The 19,207-nt window shown below is 34.3% G+C and overlaps 1 protein-coding gene across 4 annotated transcripts in view; it reads left to right on the top strand.

Annotated features, from left to right (window-relative positions):
- The window catches only part of bbc (choline/ethanolaminephosphotransferase 1 bbc), a 52,152-nt gene that overhangs the window by 24,685 nt on the left and 8,260 nt on the right, over positions 1–19,207 (top strand). The window contains exons 3-8 of one of the 4 annotated variants that reach the window (XM_089631531.1): positions 1,162–1,320; positions 5,184–5,315; positions 7,388–7,546; positions 9,377–9,502; positions 10,645–10,807; positions 16,290–18,740. In XM_089631531.1, the coding sequence (XP_089487657.1) occupies positions 1,162–1,320; positions 5,184–5,315; positions 7,388–7,546; positions 9,377–9,502; positions 10,645–10,807; positions 16,290–16,309 (759 nt within the window). In that variant the 3' untranslated portion in view covers positions 16,310–18,740. Of the gene's footprint in view, positions 1–1,161; positions 1,321–2,520; positions 2,650–3,059; positions 3,192–5,183; positions 5,316–7,387; positions 7,547–9,376; positions 9,503–10,644; positions 10,808–16,289; positions 18,741–19,207 lie in introns of those variants that run through there. The other 3 variants (XM_089631528.1, XM_089631529.1, XM_089631530.1) reach the window with 3 other exon arrangements.

The raw sequence follows: 19,207 nt of genomic DNA, 5'->3' as shown, positions 1-19,207 counted from the left end.
TGACATCAACATTGTCGGAAGATCAATTTCAGCCATTAAGGAGGTCTTCGACCCTTTAGAAACAGCGGCGCGGGAAGTAGGACTGCGAGTTAATGTTGACAAAACAAAAATGATGGTACAGAGCAGGAACCCCTCACACAGAAGAAGAAGTAGTGCACTATTTAAAGACAACTACTCATACGAAGTGGTCGACCAATTCACCTACCTGGGCTCCAGCCTGACAGAGAACAATGAGGATCCAGCAGAAATCAGAAGGAGAATCACAGCAGCCAACAAAACATACTTCTCTTTGCTGCCAGTGTTTAAGTCACGTAGTGTCCACAGAAAAACCAAAATAACCATATATAAGACCATTGTAAGAACTGTATTGGCATATGGATGTGAGGCGCTGACACTGACGGTAAAGATGGCTGAAATGCTGGATACTTTTGAAAGAAAGGTGCTGAGAAGAATATGTGGACCCGTGAAAGAGGGCGAACAGTGGCGTATCCGGCACAATATAGAATTGTACGATATATATAAGACCCCTAGCATCTCTGCACACATGAGACTCCTCAGGCTGAGATGGGCTGGGCATGTACAGAGAATGCCGGATACACGCGTCCCAAAAAGAATTCTGACTGGTCACCCAGGTGGAAAGAGAAAAGTGGGAAGACCCAGACTGAGGTGGGAAGATGAGGTAAGAGGGGATGCAGCACAGCTTCTCCAGGTGACAAACTGGAAGTCAGCCGCTGAGGACAGGAGGAGTTGGAGGCGACTGTTGCAGGAGGCCAAAGCTCGATATGGGCTGTAGCGCCATCGAAGAAGTGAGGCTGAAGGTAAGTGGGGAAGGGAAAGAGGAAGGTGGGGAAGTACCTGGCTATTCAGATCTAGTCACTAAACACGGCTAAAGCCATTTGGAGCAACGTTTCAATTCTGAATGGTGGTCTTACACCAGGGCGATACTGGTAGTATCTTCCACTCTGGAACGTGCCGCAAACATACTATATATTATTTTAATTAATTAATTGTGAAATAACACAAATTAATCAAATAAAATTTATTTGCGCACGCCGGGTTCGAACCCGCGACCTTCGGAATGGCAGTCCAATGCGTTACCACTGGACTATGCCGGCCGTCTATATGGTGTTGTGACTGGTGTTTGTTTGTTGCGTGTTCCAGTGTTTCTGCGCTATCACACTATTCTACTGCGCACACTGGCAGACGTACGTGTCGGGCACGCTGAAGTTTGGCAAGGTGGACGTGACGGAGGCGCAGTTCGCCATTCTCGGCATTCACGCCATCTCCGCCATCTTTGGCTCCAGCATTTGGCTCACGCCGGTATGTTCCATTTCCTCACATTTCTTTAGTTAACTTCTTCTTCCCGATATTTAAACAGATTTACTCTGCCCTATGTTTTTTGATTTCTTACTACGTTCAATAAAATAATTATTTTCTTCCCTCAAATTAAATAAAAACTTAAACGGAACATACATTATAAGCGCATTGTACTCTAATTTAATTATTTGAGGAAAAATGATTTTTCAAGTTATGTTTTAATGTATCCATCTCCAAAACTGTTAGTCTACAAGAGCAAACCTTGAAATTACATAATATCATTGGTGTAAGCCCAATACCGCGGAAGAACCATTTGTCAAAATGTTCAGGAGGGACAACAAAATGTACAGGACGGACAACAAAATGTTCAGGAGGGACAACAAAATGTACAGGAGGGACAACAAAATGTTCGGGAGGGACAACAAACACTTTGCATTTTTCAATAACAAAAAAATAAATTTATATGCAGTTTATTTTGTATTCATGTTTTATATCACAAAATATATATTTTTAAATCATTCAATGAAATTACTAGGATTATTTGTATTTTATCTGCTGTATTGGATCTAGGAATATATGCCGTCTTGCTTGGTTCTTTAGTGGGGATAATTCATTCGCGGTATTGTCTTTAACTGAGTGCAAGCAATCTATTGGTCAATTTAAAATTTTGAATTCTTAAAGCAATGCGGCTTGTGCTGTCCGACTGAAAGTTGCAAAAACATGTTTTAATTTACATAGACGATACAATATCTTCTACAGTATTTTTCATAAATTGTGCGGATAAACTTTAAAATCATTATGTCTATTCATAAATAAAATATCGACGTATCTGAATGATTTATGACATACTAAATAAAGGATGTATTAAAAAGGTTGCTCCTGTAAAATAACAGATTTGCAGATAATAGTAGGTAATATTGATATGTTAGTTTTACAAACAGTTTTTATTGATAAACTGGTTCTGGGATTTCAGGTTCGATTCCTGTCTTAGTGTGTAATAAATGTTTTCCGCACTGATGAACCCTAAAAATACTAATGTTCCATTTTCACATTGTTATATTGAAACATTTTTAGTTTATAATTTTTCTCACCCAATAAAATATTTTTCCACCATAATTACAATTGATATTTTGAGAAAGTGTTTTTTGTTATATACATGTAATGCAGTTGTTTTATTCTGAAATGTTATTGTTGGGTGTAAAGTTGAGCCAGTCCTTGGAGTTACGCCACTTGCTAGGTCTGATGACGGTATGTTGTTCGGGGTACTCGCTGTTCAACGTGTTCAGCGTCATCCTCGGCGGAGGGGTGGGGCGCAACGGCTCTACCGTGGCAGTAAGTGATACGACGGGGCTGGCTGACGGGAAATTGTATTACTGTGGCTGTCTTACTTTGCCTAGTGTTTGGGACTTGGTACATTACAAGGAATGCCCCGCATCCATCTCTCTGCAGAACCAATTATTGTTATTCTTTCTAATCAAACGTACAAACCTATCTCACCGAGTGCAATGTTTATTCCAAGTTTCTGCATGCTCAATCTCATTCTGGTGGATATCTATATTGTTACTATCGACTAATTGTTGTTATGCCGATGTCTTCACTCAGGTCACGAACATGTTTTATAATACTCCGACACGTTTTTGTCCTTTCCAGGTAAATTCCCCACTAATATGAACAAGTGTTGCACTGTGAATAATGAAGGAATGTTTGTTTGCTAAAGCAACCCCCGCCCTTTATATCCACAGATGCCGGGTACGGACTTGGCGTGGGCCTACATGATGTGTTTGGTGTTTTTCGGCGGCTATCTTCAAGTCTTAATCAATTTCTGCCAATCTTTCCAAGAAGGCGGAGTAGGGAAAAACGGCTCCACGGTCGCTGTAAGACTCAATAGATTTACCAAACCCGATTTTATAAAGTGTATTCAATTCATGCCCTTTCCAGGCATGACCAGAGAGCCTGTACTTTTTTTTTATCTAAGTGTAGTGTTTATGTGGTGTTGATTTCTGAAATCGTTTGCTTCAAGTATCATATTTAACCCTCCTTCTAAATCTGTTATGATTTTACGGTTTATCCATCATCGTTATCGCGGGGCCCTTCCCTCTTGTTGAATGGCCTCTTACTGTTGAACCTTTGCTAAGAGCTGTTCTCTGCAGTGCAACTTAACAAACTTATACCATTTATGATAAATAATATGATGAATACATGAAAACACTTTGGTCAGTAATATGTATAATATTCTAACTAATCTTTTTCTTTAACACTTCATCTATTTTAAAGTTCATGTTTGACAACTAGCTCACCTTGGTGTATATTATATAGTTGTATTTTAACCCTTTCCTTGTATTTAAAAGTATGGAAACAGTAATTTCCACTTAGTCAGTCTAGATTGACCAGAATATCAAAATCATTCAGACCTTTTCCTATTGTTTTCCTTTCCTATCACTTCATTTTCTGGTGTGTTCTATTTTTTACTATTTGTGTTTTTTTTTGGTATTTCAGAGGAACAATAATATTGATTGATCTTTACAAAAAATAAATACTTCGATTGAACTTGCTTTTGTAGCCCTTATTGTTGAGAAAGGTTGTTATCGACTCCTGGTCACGACACCAAATGTAATGGAACAGGCTCTAGCCTGACTTTAATATAATTAACTAGCTGAAATCCCCGGCTTTGCCCGGGCTTTACGTAGAGTTTTTCTAAATCAGATCAATTGTTGGAATAAAACTCTTGATTTCTATAAAAATCAAATCCGTGCCTCCCCACCCTGTGTCAGATATTCTTCTTTATATAAATAGATTAAGCTAGAGCCTGTTCCATCACAAGGTTCTATTGCCCTTTGTTAGGTTAGGTGTGGACACTGCACAGCTGCTGAAAAATTCTATTTAATTTTGATAACACCTTTTAATAATATAATACAAATATTACACCTGCTCTGAAATATTTATGAAGATTGCTTTTAACTATTTCCCGTATTTCCAAGTAGCCAATTTCACAGAAGAGAATTGATATCTCGACAAAATATAGATTTCCTTAAACTTTTTGTAGGTGTGTTTATTGTTTCTTCTCAGCTCTCTTACCTCTCCTTTGTAACTTGGGTGAAGACTGAATTTTCTCATCATTATTCATTGAACGATTAACAAATACGAGATATCCACAACAGAAGATGTTTCCATATAAACAGAGTTGTCACTTGCTCAATTTACAAATTGACATTGTGCTTACTGATATTGGAGTTAAACATTCTACTAATACATATTATTTTTCTAACAAAACAATATTGACTAACTAGAATTTCATTTGCTTTAAGTCTGTATGTATTTATATTGTTGCTGCAAATAATAAAACTGTCATAAGGTGATTGGTTGTGTCATCCCAACCATTGCAAGTGTCGTTGTGGTTGGTAGTTGTAATATGTACCTATATATGTATATACTGCAAGATGACGAGTCCCGCGGTTGGTAATAGTAAATGGTGTCCAGTTGTGTGCAGTAATGTGGAAGTGTAACATGTCGGGTTCAGCCCATCACCTTGTGACCGACCGTGTGTTGATTGAATGAGTAGTCGTTGCAGATTGATTCCATAATGCAGACTATTGATTAACTATGTTTCTAATGTTGTTTGTTTTCAATGCATGATCCTCTCTTGTTTTGGGCGCTGCGTGTGCTGTGCTGTTTGGTTTGCCTGGCTGTCGGTGTCTGGTGGTGTGCGGTGGTGTCCGGTGGTGTCTCTGCTCGCCGCTGGACGCTGTCCATCCCCCGATACCTAACCTCCAATGAAATGCATGCGCGGACAACAATAACCCAAATACCAAACTAACGAACATAAATGGCCACAAATTTTGTTTCCCGGGGAACTGCACCGCTCACAGATTCCTTTGCTCAATCTAAAAGTGTACATTCTACCATTTTACATGAGCGTATTTGTATCCATTTATCTCGGGGTTAGCTATGCGGTTGTCATCTTTACCGGCGGAGTTGGAAAAAATGGTTCAACAGTTGCTGTAAGATCAATGTCTATAATTATAAATAAGTTGCTTCACTGTTTCTTTATCATATGATTGGGTCCCTTAGATTTGCACCGCAGCAAGCGCATGTATGGTTTCTACTAAACCCGCACCACTCTTCTTTATTTCTTTTCCTCTTCTTTTCTGTTCTTTTCATCTCTAGCCACTTCTGCAACAACAACACTCGCATGCTTTATTTTTATTTATCATAGTCCTAGATTTAGTCTGATGGTAATGGTTTGCTGTTGTACATATTATTTGGCTTGGAGGTTTTTCATAATGTTCATCATATTTGTATGTTTCCTTAGACATTTTCTAGTGTAATTTTTTGTGTTTTTGAGTTAGCCATTTCTTGATATTAAATATTTGGTTATGTTGTCATATTATCTTTTTTTTTAAATAAACATCTGAATTATTGCTTTATGCTATAATTTTGTGCAAATTCTACATTTCATCTTAGATTAGTTGCAAAACATGGCAATTTGGTCAGCAAAACACGTAACACGTAAAATATTAACGTTTTCTGCCAGAACAGTTAACTTCATCACAAATCTGTCAGTATAAGTCATTCAGAAATATTGATGCATGGCCTTCAAATAGGATTAATGGTACCGATCAATTCACCCGCAGCCTTAAAATTATATTGATTTGATTAAATATATATATATATATCATTTGCCAAACATAATAATATTTGCTGCTCGATGCAAAACATCATATATACAGCATATTTTAATCTTGGCTCCGAAACCAACTTAATTATTTGTTTTGCAAATGCTGTGCGCTTTTCGCCATAGTAAATGTGAATTATTGGCGAAACATTTTGATTTGCACCCATGAAAAATTTTGTGTAAATGAATAAATTCTAAAGTATAGCTGAAACTTAATGATACATTTTTAATACTAATCATTATTATTATTGTTAATAATATTTTCTTTCGAAATCAATGATTAATGAAGAACTTTAATATGCACTTATAAACATTACACATGGTCAATTAATACATAAAACCCAAACCAGATTATACCTCTAATAAACTGGCGAGTTTTTAACATGATACACTTTAAAATATGTATCAACTTATTTGTGCTGTTTCTGGAACTAGTCCCAGAAAGAGGTTGTACGTGACGTCATCATTCTAGTATCTTCTGTCTTTTTCGTTTTCGTACACAACGTGTAAGAAGGATTAGGATCCTCGATGACGTACGTACGAGCTCTTCATGTGACTACTTTATTTCACTGAATTGGCTGATTAACTGCATTAAATTAAATCAATTTAGATTCATAATAATAGTCTAATCATATTTTATTATTAATTTAATCATTTGAGTCATTCATTTAATATAAATAATAGATGATAATAATAATATGTGACATAGAAATTGCACAGATTATCAATAAATGTGTGTTTATCTCTATAATTCATTACTTTATTGAACATAATGTGAATACAATATTGTTTGTTTGTACCAGTATGTGCATGATTTTTTAATGCTTCAGGACTTAGAAAAATATTTATGTCATGTTTGTGAAAAAAGATATATTTTAGGTTAATTATTTGTATGAAGATTTTTAAGAATATAGGAGCAGCGCTCCAAATACCTCAAAATATTTGTGAAAATTTTTTTTATGTAAAGACAAAAAAAAAATCCGTTTTTGCTACATCAATGTTATGTATGTAAATGTAAATATATTGTTTTAGCTTGGTCCTGTAGCATAAATTATCACCACCCTTCACTGGAAAAAGTACCTAATTATAAATTTAAACATAATAAGTATTGATAATAATTGCAATATAAAATGAGTGACATAAATATAATATTAATTATTAAATATTTTTTATCATAATAAATTGTTTATTAGCAGTATGTTAGAAAAAATGTTTTGCTCAATTTAGAAAATAATATATTCATTCGAAATTAGTGATGTCTCTGTCCTGTATTTATATTTGAAAAATCACATTAAAATCCTGCTCAGTCCAATTTCAATGCTTTGATCATTATTTAAATAGTGTTGTTTGATATAATTATTTTAGGAATTTGTCTAATACAGTTGTGCGCTCTTTCAGGGGACTAGCGTGTTGTCGCCCGTGATACCATTCTCTATGGTGGTAATACCCGCCTTTATAATTTATCAGAAGAGTGAATCACACGTGTATGAGAACCATCCCTGTCTTTACATTATTGCATTTGGAATGGTTGCAGCCAAAGTCACCAATAGATTAGTCGTAAGTATACCTTCTTGTTCAACTCTTATTACTAGCTTTATGTTATCCAATCGTAATATGAATGTATTACTTTTGTCGTTGAATCAATTCCCGTTGGCGGCATTTATTTTTACTCGGGAAATATTTTCAATTTGTATTGATATTTCAGGCGACTAATTATTGCTGACAATTATTTGTTATCCTTTGTGCTATGCATAAAACCTTATCTTATAAACATTAGTTTAACATTAAAAAAATAATCAATTGAACTCATAATGGTGTTCATTCATCAATTCAAACTAGAGACGGGTTGTTTCGGAGAATTTGAGCAATTCATCAAATTTCAACATTCATTTTTGGGTTCTGTGGAAGTCCTTTTCAAGTTCTGTTATTATATCATTATATGCTCTTTGCTTGACAGAACTGAAATAATAACTGAACTTGAAAAAATCTTTTACAGAATTAACTTTTAAATTTGAAGAATTGTTCAAATTCTCCGAAACAACCCGTCCTTAATCTCCTATAATTAGTGGTAAAAATATGGCCCCGCTACAAGACATAAAGAACCCAAAAATTAATTTTTTTCGATCTGAGCATTTTGATTATTATTTAAAAAAAAAACTTTTTTTATTTTGGCTACTAAAGGATCAAAAAATTTACATCTTACAGCGAATATTAACCCCCTAGTAACCGATTTGTATTCAAATTTGATTTAAAAAATTACAACTTCGGACTTGATTAATTCGAAAATGAAAGCTGAAATCAAAAAAAGTTTTACCACTAAATCGCCTCCAAATGTGATGTAGATTTACCAGTTTCCTGCTTGCACTACGACTTTCTGGACACCGTGTACATAAGATGTTCGTAGAAGAGAACGTATCTGACTCACCCAGTGATTTCTGGCGTAATTTGGAGTAAAACATGTAAATAAAATTTTTGTCTCCGGTGACATTTTTTGTTATTTTATTTTTTCACATTTCATCACTAGTCACTCAACACCCCACCCTGACCTTAGCTGAGTACCTAGTTGGAAAACAAAATAAAAATTCAGCAAAGACCAAATGACATGTAACATTTTTACTCCAAATAACCCTTGGAATCACTGCTTAAAAAAGTCATATACGTCTCTTAACACCATATATAAAAACTACAACATTAACCTTTGAAAACGTCAGTGTCAGTTACCGGAAAATATCGACGGTCCCCGTAAAACAATGTCGGATGTGCAATTTTGTAGTTTTGGAGTAGAGCGGTTTTATTTCTGCATTTTTAATGTTGAAAATATATTACTCCAATTAAATAAATAGGGGTTAATACGAGTGGCGGCTTTTAACTTTTGCGATTACTAGAATGCTAATATTACAAAAATGACATTATTGATGTTGTAGCTGAAAATGATTTTTTTATTTTTTTCGAAAATTCGTTTTTTTTTTTATGAAGATTTTCAGGAAATTTCACTATGGCCGTGCGCTGCATAGTTTTCTTGTAAATCTTCATACCAAAAATAGAATTTTCGAAAAAAAAAAAAAAAATACTGTTTTCAGCTATAACAACATCAATAATGCCATTTTTTTGTAATATTACCAATCCAGTACACCCAAAAGACACAAGTTAATACAAAATATCAAACAACACTATACATATTTCTTATTCTCAAAAACAGTAAAAATTCAGAAAAGAAACTTTAAACAGCTCTACTGCAAATCTACAAATTTGCACATCTGACATTGTTATTAGGGATCGTCGAAATTGTTCATGTATGTAATGCATTTATTTGCATAATCGATTTCTTCTCGGTAAATAGAGGATGCTTACTGATATTAATAACAAGATTGTGTCTTTATTTTGCAGGTTTCCCATATGACCAAGAGTGAAATGGAATATTTCGACTGGTCGCTTGTCGGGCCATTGATGCTCTTCTTGAATCAGTATTTCAACAATGCTATTCCCGAGTATTACGTCTTATGGATGTGCTTAGTGAGTAAAACTTACTTTAATAGTTTAACGTGTAATTATTGTTGGTATTATATCAAACGCCATTATACTGCTTATACATTAGTGAAATGTCACTAATACAATACACATTTAAACAACTAAATAAACATCTATCGTCTCGGCTGTCAGAGGCAACAACTCTGAACAACTGAGATAGCATAACATTTATGAGACTGTCTCAGGCTTTTCTTTTACATTAACCCCCGAGGAAAATAATATCCCTCAGGGCCTATGTCATTTTTGGGAATGCTGTGTTGAAGGTTTTTTAAGGAAGAGGGTCTCCTCAAATGTGACAATAACTTGCATTTTTCAGTTTTGTGTAAAGTAGTAATTACAGTTTACACAATAAAAACTATCGGTAAGCGACTTTAAGAACATTATCTTTGTTTGCATTCAAAATTTTGATATTTTTAATTTGTTATTCTAAAATCTTAAAGAATCTTTTACCTGTTTTCGAGAACAGTATTTATTTTGAAATTCATTAAAATACATCTAAATTATCTGTAATCAAATGTAATGTGAAAATATTTTCTGTGAAATCTGTATTCTGACAGTTTTCCCAACATTGCAAAATGTCAGAGGCCTTAGGTCCCCTGCGCACTAGGCAGACCGGCTGCGGCAGCCAGGCTACGGCATCCAATCCAACATATGGCTCAATGGAGCTCGTGCACTAGGCGGCTAAGAATTCCTGGCTGCGGCAGCTATTAGATCACACATGATTGCACGACAGCCAATTGGATGCACGCCAGAGCAGGACAAGGCTAATATATGTGGCTGTCTTCAGTCTCTGTGCACTTGTCGTAGCAGTAAGACGTATTTTGTGTTCCGAAACTAATTGAAATGTTTGAAAATGAGTTTTGTCCATATCGCTCGACGGAAGGGTCACTATTAACATCACTGTTAAAATTGGCTGCTCAATATTTCGGCTGCCTTGTGCGAGGGGGCCTTTAAAGGTTAACATGGTACTGGTGTAGTATATTTTAAGGACAACCTCTAGATGTACATTACACGATTGCTGCGTAACAACACAGTATACTTTTCCAACACTGTGACGTGCTGTTTAGATTTTAAGGTATATGCGATTAGTATGCACCTCTCCATTCTATCTATGCTAATTTTTTTAGATTTGGGTTCTCGTGGACCTGTTAAGATACTGCTCCCAGATATGCATAGAGATCTGCAACTACCTGAAGATCAGGCTGTTCCATATCCCGTACCCGCCGCCCACGCTGAAGAACAACACCAGCCAGACGGTCATCCTGTCTGCAGGAGCCATTGACAAAAACGGTACGAACACCCGTAGCAGAACAAGAGCTAGAAAACAAATCAGTCAAAATTAACAATACTGCCACTAATCAACTATAGGTGTCTTGTTTGCTACATTATCATATACATTAATACAACAAACTTATGGCGCTTGTCTGTTATAACTACTGCGGGAAATAATGGTAAATGAAAGTTCGGCAACAATGCAAATTAAATATAACCTTAAAATCAAATGTCATTGTTGTTAATTGATATACGTTACCCGTTTACTTATTATTGTCCCACTAACAGCAGTAGTATTAACTGACAAGTACCCGACTAATTCTTCAATATTTCAAATGCATGGTGGAATGCCGGCTTATTTTCTATTTCATTGCTTACGTAATAAAATAAATCTTTTTCAAAATTTTGAACATTATGTGACAATCTGCAGATATCATAGAAATATGTCACAATTTGATGATTTGTATTCCATTTATTTGCTATTGTAATTTTTTTTTCTCCGTATTCAATTGGCAAAATGTCGCTTCAGTTTGCAAATATTATTTTTTATCTGATTATAAAATTCTACCATCGCATATGTAATATTTGAGAGTTGCCATATCCTATATTATTCATCCTTCCACACTTATCAACTCGTTGTAAGCTGTTGTATATACGAATTAATTTACTATTTTTAGTCACCCGCGTTGGAGCGCTATTTGGTTGTCTTATCGGAAGTAAAATATCTCGAATTATAAGCTTTTCATCTCTTAAATATATCTAAGTGTTTCCTGCCAAATTCACTGTCTATTACTTTTTGAAGAAATAGATTATGTATCTATGTAAATAATACATTCGTAAATTTCACGGTGCAATGAAATTTCAATCCATCTGTTGACAAAACAGTGAAAGGGTATATATATTGAGCAATCAAATAAGTTCACCTCACTAAACTGGAGTTATAGATATCTAAAGGAATTATGTCTTTTTATACATTGAATTGAAAATCAGATTAGATTCATAATTGCCGTAGAAATTTCACTGCACTCTAAAGGTTATTATTATGCTTTTATAATATTGTCAGAATAATTTACGGGGCATTTCTGTTCAAAGAATGTGAAATTGGCGGCCAATATCTATATTATGTCTATCGTTAAGTTTATGAAAGCTGTAACGAGTTGGTTTTCAAATACATATTCACAATATGTATTCCCATAATTGTCCATTATTGAACTATAAGTTTATCAAATTATGTTTGATTTTTGTTTTAGCTATCCCATTTAAGATTTAAGTAGGTACTGTATTTAAAAAAAATTATTATTCAAAAGATAATACTGACTTTCTATACATAGTAATATTATGAACTTGTCTGTTGTTTTATGGAAGTGAACTTTTGAATTTTTTTTTGCTACAGTTATTTCAATGCAATACTTGTAATTATTTTTCTGTATCTGTCAAAGCTGTGACAAAAATATCTCTATGTATAATATTATTATGTTCACCCCTTTAAAGTAACATTATGTAAAGATGTATTTTTCTTATCACCATTTTGTGTGAAAGCTGCACAGCCATTTATATAAGATTCCTGAAGCTTAACAATTGATATCACAACCCCCAGACTAGAAATGCCCATTTATGAAATTAAATATCATTACATTTTTTTCTGTGCTTTTGCGGGAATTGAACTTGCAACTTCCTAACTTGTAGTTAAATGGGATTACAATGCTGCGGATTGTTTTAACCGAGGGAGGTCAATATGTTATGTACATAATATTATATATTTTAAGATCACAGGGGAAAAACAAGGAGGGTCAGTTAAAATCCCAAATTGAAGTAAAAATGCCATCTACTGGCATTACTGTGAATCTTCCACACTTCAAAATTGTTTTAGCAAACCATAGCTGTCAAAAACTATGGTAGTTTATATCATTATTTATGGTAGGCAAAAATCACGAGCATCCGTGTGCAAATAGACAACATCACAGTAGTGAAGATGGCGGAAAAAAGCATTAACAATGAATGTCAGTGACAAAATACAAACACTTTGTATTCTCTTCTTCTTTGACGGCCGGCATAGTCCAGTGGTAACGCATTGGACTGCCATTCCGAAGGTCGCGGGTTCGAACCCGGCGTGCGCAAATAAAATTTATTTGATTAATTTGTGTTATTTCACAATTAATTAATTAAAATAATATATAGTATATTTGCGGCACGTTCCAGAGTGGAAGATACTACCAGTATCGCCCTGGTGTAAGACCACCATTCAGAATTGAAACGTTGCTCCAAATGGCTTTAGCCGTGTTTAGTGACTAGATCTGAATAGCCAGGTACTTCCCCACCTTCCTCTTTCCCTTCCCCACTTACCTTCAGCCTCACAACATCCCCCAATTGGGGATGCCATAGTCTCACTGGCTCCAGACGGGAGCAGTTGGGACTCTTGTGAGGTATTCACTATAAAAAAAAAAAAAAATTCTGATTTATGCAAGTTTGTCTTAAATTGACATTCCCTGTTTTTCCACTGTGCTCTTCATTTAACAATTATTGAACAAGTCAACTATTTCACGTACTTACTTCATTGTATTATTATTATAAAATGAATTTAAATAATATTCCTTCCTTAAGTCCCCCTTTGTCCAGATGCAATAATTTATAAATACACAATTCATATTAAAAGTATCGGCCAGGCATTTGAATGTAATTATGACCCATGAATGATTATTGATTTTTCTTAACCCGTCAGACATCCAGCATAGTCTGTCATACTCCGGCACCCTCCGCCTTACAAAAATGCACATAAATATATAAGATTTTATGTGCTAACATAATTTTTTTTTAAATGATTCACTTTACGCTTTTCATCCAAATGAAAACGATAACGAATAAAATAAAATAAATTAATAGACAAATTTACGGCAAACATTATTTTAAACTCCCTTTTTGTCATTTCATATAAAAATATTTAGTAAAAAAATTCACAAATTACATAAATTTTTCTCAAATTGACGTCAGAATCTCTATGTTTTCATAGAGATGTACATTTTAATCCTTGTGTGGTTAACTTCTAGATCTGAACACTGGTGGTGTTTTCTCTTTCTAACACTGTTTAGATCATATTTGTCACCGTGACAATAAGGGAGACAGATCGATTTTTATGAGACCATATGAGCTGTTCCCAAAAGCGAACAAATTAACCTGAGGGGTTAAGAAATGGTTGATGTATGCAGATTAGACGAAATGTTAAGTCAAATCAAGTTCTGCAACTGCTCATCAGCTTTGGTACAGTAATACTACTTTGTTTTAACGAAGCCTCGTTACTATTAATTAAAAGTGACTGCTCATTACATGTATCTTTGTTCTTTTCAAAAACATTTTGTTAAAAATCACATCTATTATATTCTATCCATCCTTGCACAGTAACCACTAGGCCCTGCTGTCGAGGTTTCAAATGGTACTTCACCAAGGGTTTCAACAAACTAAAGTTACATAAATATAATTTTAAATTATTAGCTAGATAACATTTATTTATTGTTATTGTCTTTAATTTGTAATACATCATTTAGAGCGGGAGCACACAGAGACCGGTCAGAGTTCTGCGTTCTAGTGACCGTTGACCGCTCAAGAGTTCCAAAGCACACGAGCGGCGTTCAAATTCTCGCATTCTAGTTTCGTTTGGGTCTTTGCATATGCAACATGTCACTAGAAAGTTCATCATCCGATGAAGAATTATTGCTCTTGTGGAGCTTAGCAGCTTCTAAAAAGAAAAGGAAGTATTGGGTGCACCCAATCAACACAACGCGAGAAGAACAAGGCGAATTTACTAGTATTTTTCAGGATTTACTTAAAGATGAACAACGATTCTATATTTTTATAATTTACATCACTTAAATAGTATAATAAACTCCTTTCCCTAACCAATTCAATTAACTTTTCCGTGTTTGTAGAGACTCAGACATCGCGGCGTTCTGGCGTTCTCTGCCTCGGCGGGAAAAGAACGCGACGTTCCGTTTTGACCGCCGCGGTCTGACTGCCCGCTGTGTGCGTTGTTATAGTATCAGTGCATTCTAATGAACGCGGAACTCGGAACTCCTGACCGCTCTCTGTGTGCTCCCGCTCTTAATATTCTTTTGAATTTAATGATGTTATATAAGTTTTGAACATATTTTAGTATTTAATATTGTGACGTTTAAAGCGTAACAATAATAAAACCTATATGTAATACTTAATACATAATAACATTACTAAGTTTGATTTATGCACTTAAAAGTAATATTTTGTAAATAATGTAATATTGGTTAAGTAGTTGATATCCCTTGGTGAAGCCATATCTTGGTAGGATGGTTTTACAATGGCAATTTTACAACATCAGGTTTTTGGTTACTAAAACTTCTACAGTGAAACTCGCTTACCGCGGCACCATACCCTAAAATATAGTCAGAATCTTAACAACGTAAGTGAAGAAAGAGTTTACATAAATATGCAAAGCGCCGCCCTCTTGTATCGGACGGACCTGCTTTCGAATTTGCCCTGGCAGGCCTATAAAATTGATTTCTCCCCGGAGTTTATTTCAATTAATTCTGATAAACGTATTACTAAAATCTCAGATGTTTGTAAATGAATACTTCGAGAAGTTACTAATTCATCTGCTACATAATAAAATCTGGTGCTCACTGCTAATTTTATAGTTAAATTTATTTTTTTAAATTTTCAAACCCCTTTATGTAAAATATTTGAATGGTGAGTTATTGTTTTTATTAATCTTAAATATAAATAACTTATGTCCTTGGATATAGGTCTGAAAAAAAAGGTATTATATGTAGTTACAAATTCGTCACATTCGTCATTCGAACTAATTAAAAGGTGAGCTTTGAGCAATCTCTCGTTATTAGAGTCTTGTGTCGCCTCAAGAAGTTTTTTTCCCGTCCCTTGGAAAACTTATTAAGAGAGTTTCACTGTTCATATTTCATTGTAATTTATGTATCTTAGCTGTAACCCGGGAGCCTGGCTTAAAATTTTTCTTATTTTATTATAATATGTGTACAAATTTTAATTTTCCTATAATGTATGTACATACAAACATTATTTCTGCAATGAACACGTGTCAAGGTTATGCAATGTAAGGTTTGGTTTGCACCTTAAAAGGTTAAGTAATTAATAAATTAATAATATATTTTTGGTTTGCTGAATTTAATTTGGTGGTGGTGGTTTTGAAGATTGTATAAAGAAGTTACTATAACAGATAAAAGAGTGCAGAAACCAATTGCTCTAAAATGATCACTGTTACCGCAGTCCCTTTAAAAGACTTTTCTCAAATATAAAATATTCATCAAATGTTACATGTTTTACACTTTTCTTAAAGACTGGGTTTTATTCGGTTGTTTATTCAAATAATTATTTGGTTGTACGTGTGATGGATTCATTGGTCTCTTTGTGCACGCTCAGCTATGTTGTATGAAACTTAAATAAATTATTTACGGAAAAGGAGGAAAATAAACTTTTGAGTAAAAATATTGTAATTTTTCAGGAGATGCGAAAAAACATTAGAAAAAGGAAACATTTTTTGGATTAATTATTTGAAATAATTAAACCACCCCACTTTCAACGGTGGTAGTAAATTTATACCATGCTAAGAAGTACCGGCATTTAAAGAAAAATTCTTTGTAGAAATGTAGAGGCTCTACAAACAGCGATACAAACACAAACTCTTGTGGCCTAAAACAGCGAGGATTCCACCCCTTAGGACTTTGGACTCCCTCTGCAACCCGTTGCTTTGTTTAACTTCCTACCTTTATTGTTGTCTGTTAAGTATTTTGGGTTTGGTTTTATTGGTTGTAACTAAATCCCATGCGTTAAGGAATATTATTTAATATATTCTGTTTATGTTATGTGTCTTTGTTATTAGTCTATAGATGAGTCAACAGCGGAGGCGGCTGTTTTTATTTTGTATTTTCTATGGCGTGTTAAGGCAAGGCTAGTTGTGTTCAAATTATTCAAACTGACCTACTTTGTATCAAAGTGAAAAATAATCCATATTTAGTTGGCTTGGTGTTTCTGTAGGAACCATTTGTATGTATTAGCAACTTACAATAATTCTTGTCAGTAAAAAAACAAAAATCATTCATTATACAAATCATTGTGTAGTTACCTACATGTAGAATTTTGGTCAAAGAATCTCCCCAGTCCTTAACATTATTATTCTCATTATGTCCAAGTAAATTCTATATCTATTATAAGATGACATTACCCATTCTGTCGAACAGCTAAAATTCTGATTTTTATCTTGGAATTACTCTGATTTGAATATCATTTTTATGTAATGCTGTATGTATGAATTTTACATAATTTATTCTTTTGATTTGGAAGTACTCCCCAACTTATTATTAGATAATTTATTAGAGCCACACCTTCCAATATAAAATGGTATATATTACAACAACTTAATCTAAATGACCCGAAGGAAGATTGTTTATTAAATAATTCATTAGTCAAGGATACATAACTTAATAAATGGTATTTAACAAACTTAATTTATTTTTTCGTTCCTTTTATAATTTGTATCTTGCCCTTTAAGTTGATTATGTATTATCTTTCTTACGTAAACCCTTCATCTTGTAATCGTAAGATTTGAGTTTGAGTAGAATATACATAATATTATAACATAGTATGTATTATCATTTGCTACCTCCTAGGTTCTTTGTTTCAATGCTTGTTTTATATCAACCTCCATTTCTTAGAAGGGTTAGATTTAATCTTACACTGGATCAATGGTCCTTAAAATCCCCCAAAGATTCGATTATATGTATTTCTAAACAAACTTCACAAAAGGTTTTATGTACATAGATATTTTGCAAACAAAAACTGTAAGAGCCCCCACAGGCGAGAGACTTTAGTTGCGTTGCAACAGTGCGGGCATAAATATCCTTTACCGTAAATGGAGTTGCCATGGAGGTGTGCACATGAGAGATTTTTAGTTGGGGCTGAAGGTAACCGCAAATTTCTCCGCGGCTGAGCGATTATATCTAAAGACTGTTCCAAATTCAAATTTTACACTTACTACCATATTTCTTCCAAGTACTTATTACCCATATATAAGTGATATTTTATAAATATATATCTAGTTTAAAATAGTTGCCGCAACTATAGTCTCTCATGGCACTCAATTTGAAGACTGCAATGAAATAGTTGCCGTAACTAAAGTCTATCTTTCCTTGGTATTTTTGAACTTTTTTTTGTTTTTGTTCATCATTGATTTATTTTTTAAATGTATGGCAAACATACATCAACCGATTCATAGATTATCTATGTACTTTTAAATGTATTCATAAAACTACTCTTAAGTGTTTCATCCTTATTATAATATATAAACACGCTCTGAAAGCATATTCGCTGATGCCGGACTTTATATCCAGTTATCAAATAAATTGATGAGGCGCTCAAGACCAGGGGGCCTACTCTGTATCTTTCAGGTTAACAAACCAGTAAGTTCGTGGTTTAACCTTTCCTTGCCGGTGCTGTCAACTGAGTGAACATTGTCTCTAATTAATAAAATACCTCTGTAGATATACTAAATTAATTATTAATTTTTTTCGTATTCCTCCGCAATAAATTTATTTATTGCATTAAGTAATTACAATACATAAATATTTACTGAGTGTATAACACTGGCGGACGAGGAATTTTTTAACATCGTAAGGGAAGGGTTAATATGGGTTTTTGACGTTGCTAAACCGGCGGCAGGAATGTTTTGAAAGATACAGAGTAGGCCCCCAGAGAGGCTTTCCAAATCTCATAGAGTTCATCTCGTCAGATGAAACGTAAATGGCAGATGTGAGTCCACGTGGGCATCAGTTAGTAAGCTTTGGGTAAAGCTACACCTTGATATCGTAGATGTATTTGAAATTTTTTTGATAAAACAAGTGTTTCATAGTTTTATAACGAATAATATTGGAATTGAAATATATCTAGTAAAAAGTGAGAGATTGAGTTTTAATTAAGAATTTAAAATTGGAAAACACTATTGAAATGGTGGTGGAATAACCATGGAAGAAAGAAGGGAGAGGAGATAGTACTAGGGCAACAGGGCACGAGACATCAAACAAACTCAACTAGGTGCAATTGGGGTGGTTTACTAGGCCAGTATGATTTCACCGCTCAGCTTGCGTAAAGTGCGTTTGTTGCCTTTAAATAATGAAATGTAGTGTGAATTTTTGTAAAAACCACACAGGAAGAAAATTAAAAACCAGGGAAGGTATCAATTTTCACATGAAAGTATTTTTATTGTTGTTGTTTTTGTAATAAACCCTCAAGTTTTTGACGAGTTTTGTCATAGTAGGCTCCCTTGGAGAAAGGGTTTGAAGAAAGTTACTTTGAGCTCACAATCGCATAGCACATTGGCTCATCAGATGGAATATTGTTATTCCAAGGGTCGTTACGCCATGTTGA

This window comes from Hesperophylax consimilis, chromosome 5, assembly GCF_061612785.1.
Source record: "Hesperophylax consimilis isolate HC1 chromosome 5, BYU_Hcon_1.0, whole genome shotgun sequence".
Classification (NCBI taxonomy): domain Eukaryota; kingdom Metazoa; phylum Arthropoda; class Insecta; order Trichoptera; family Limnephilidae; genus Hesperophylax; species Hesperophylax consimilis.
This window is presented reverse-complemented; position numbering and strand designations above follow the sequence as displayed.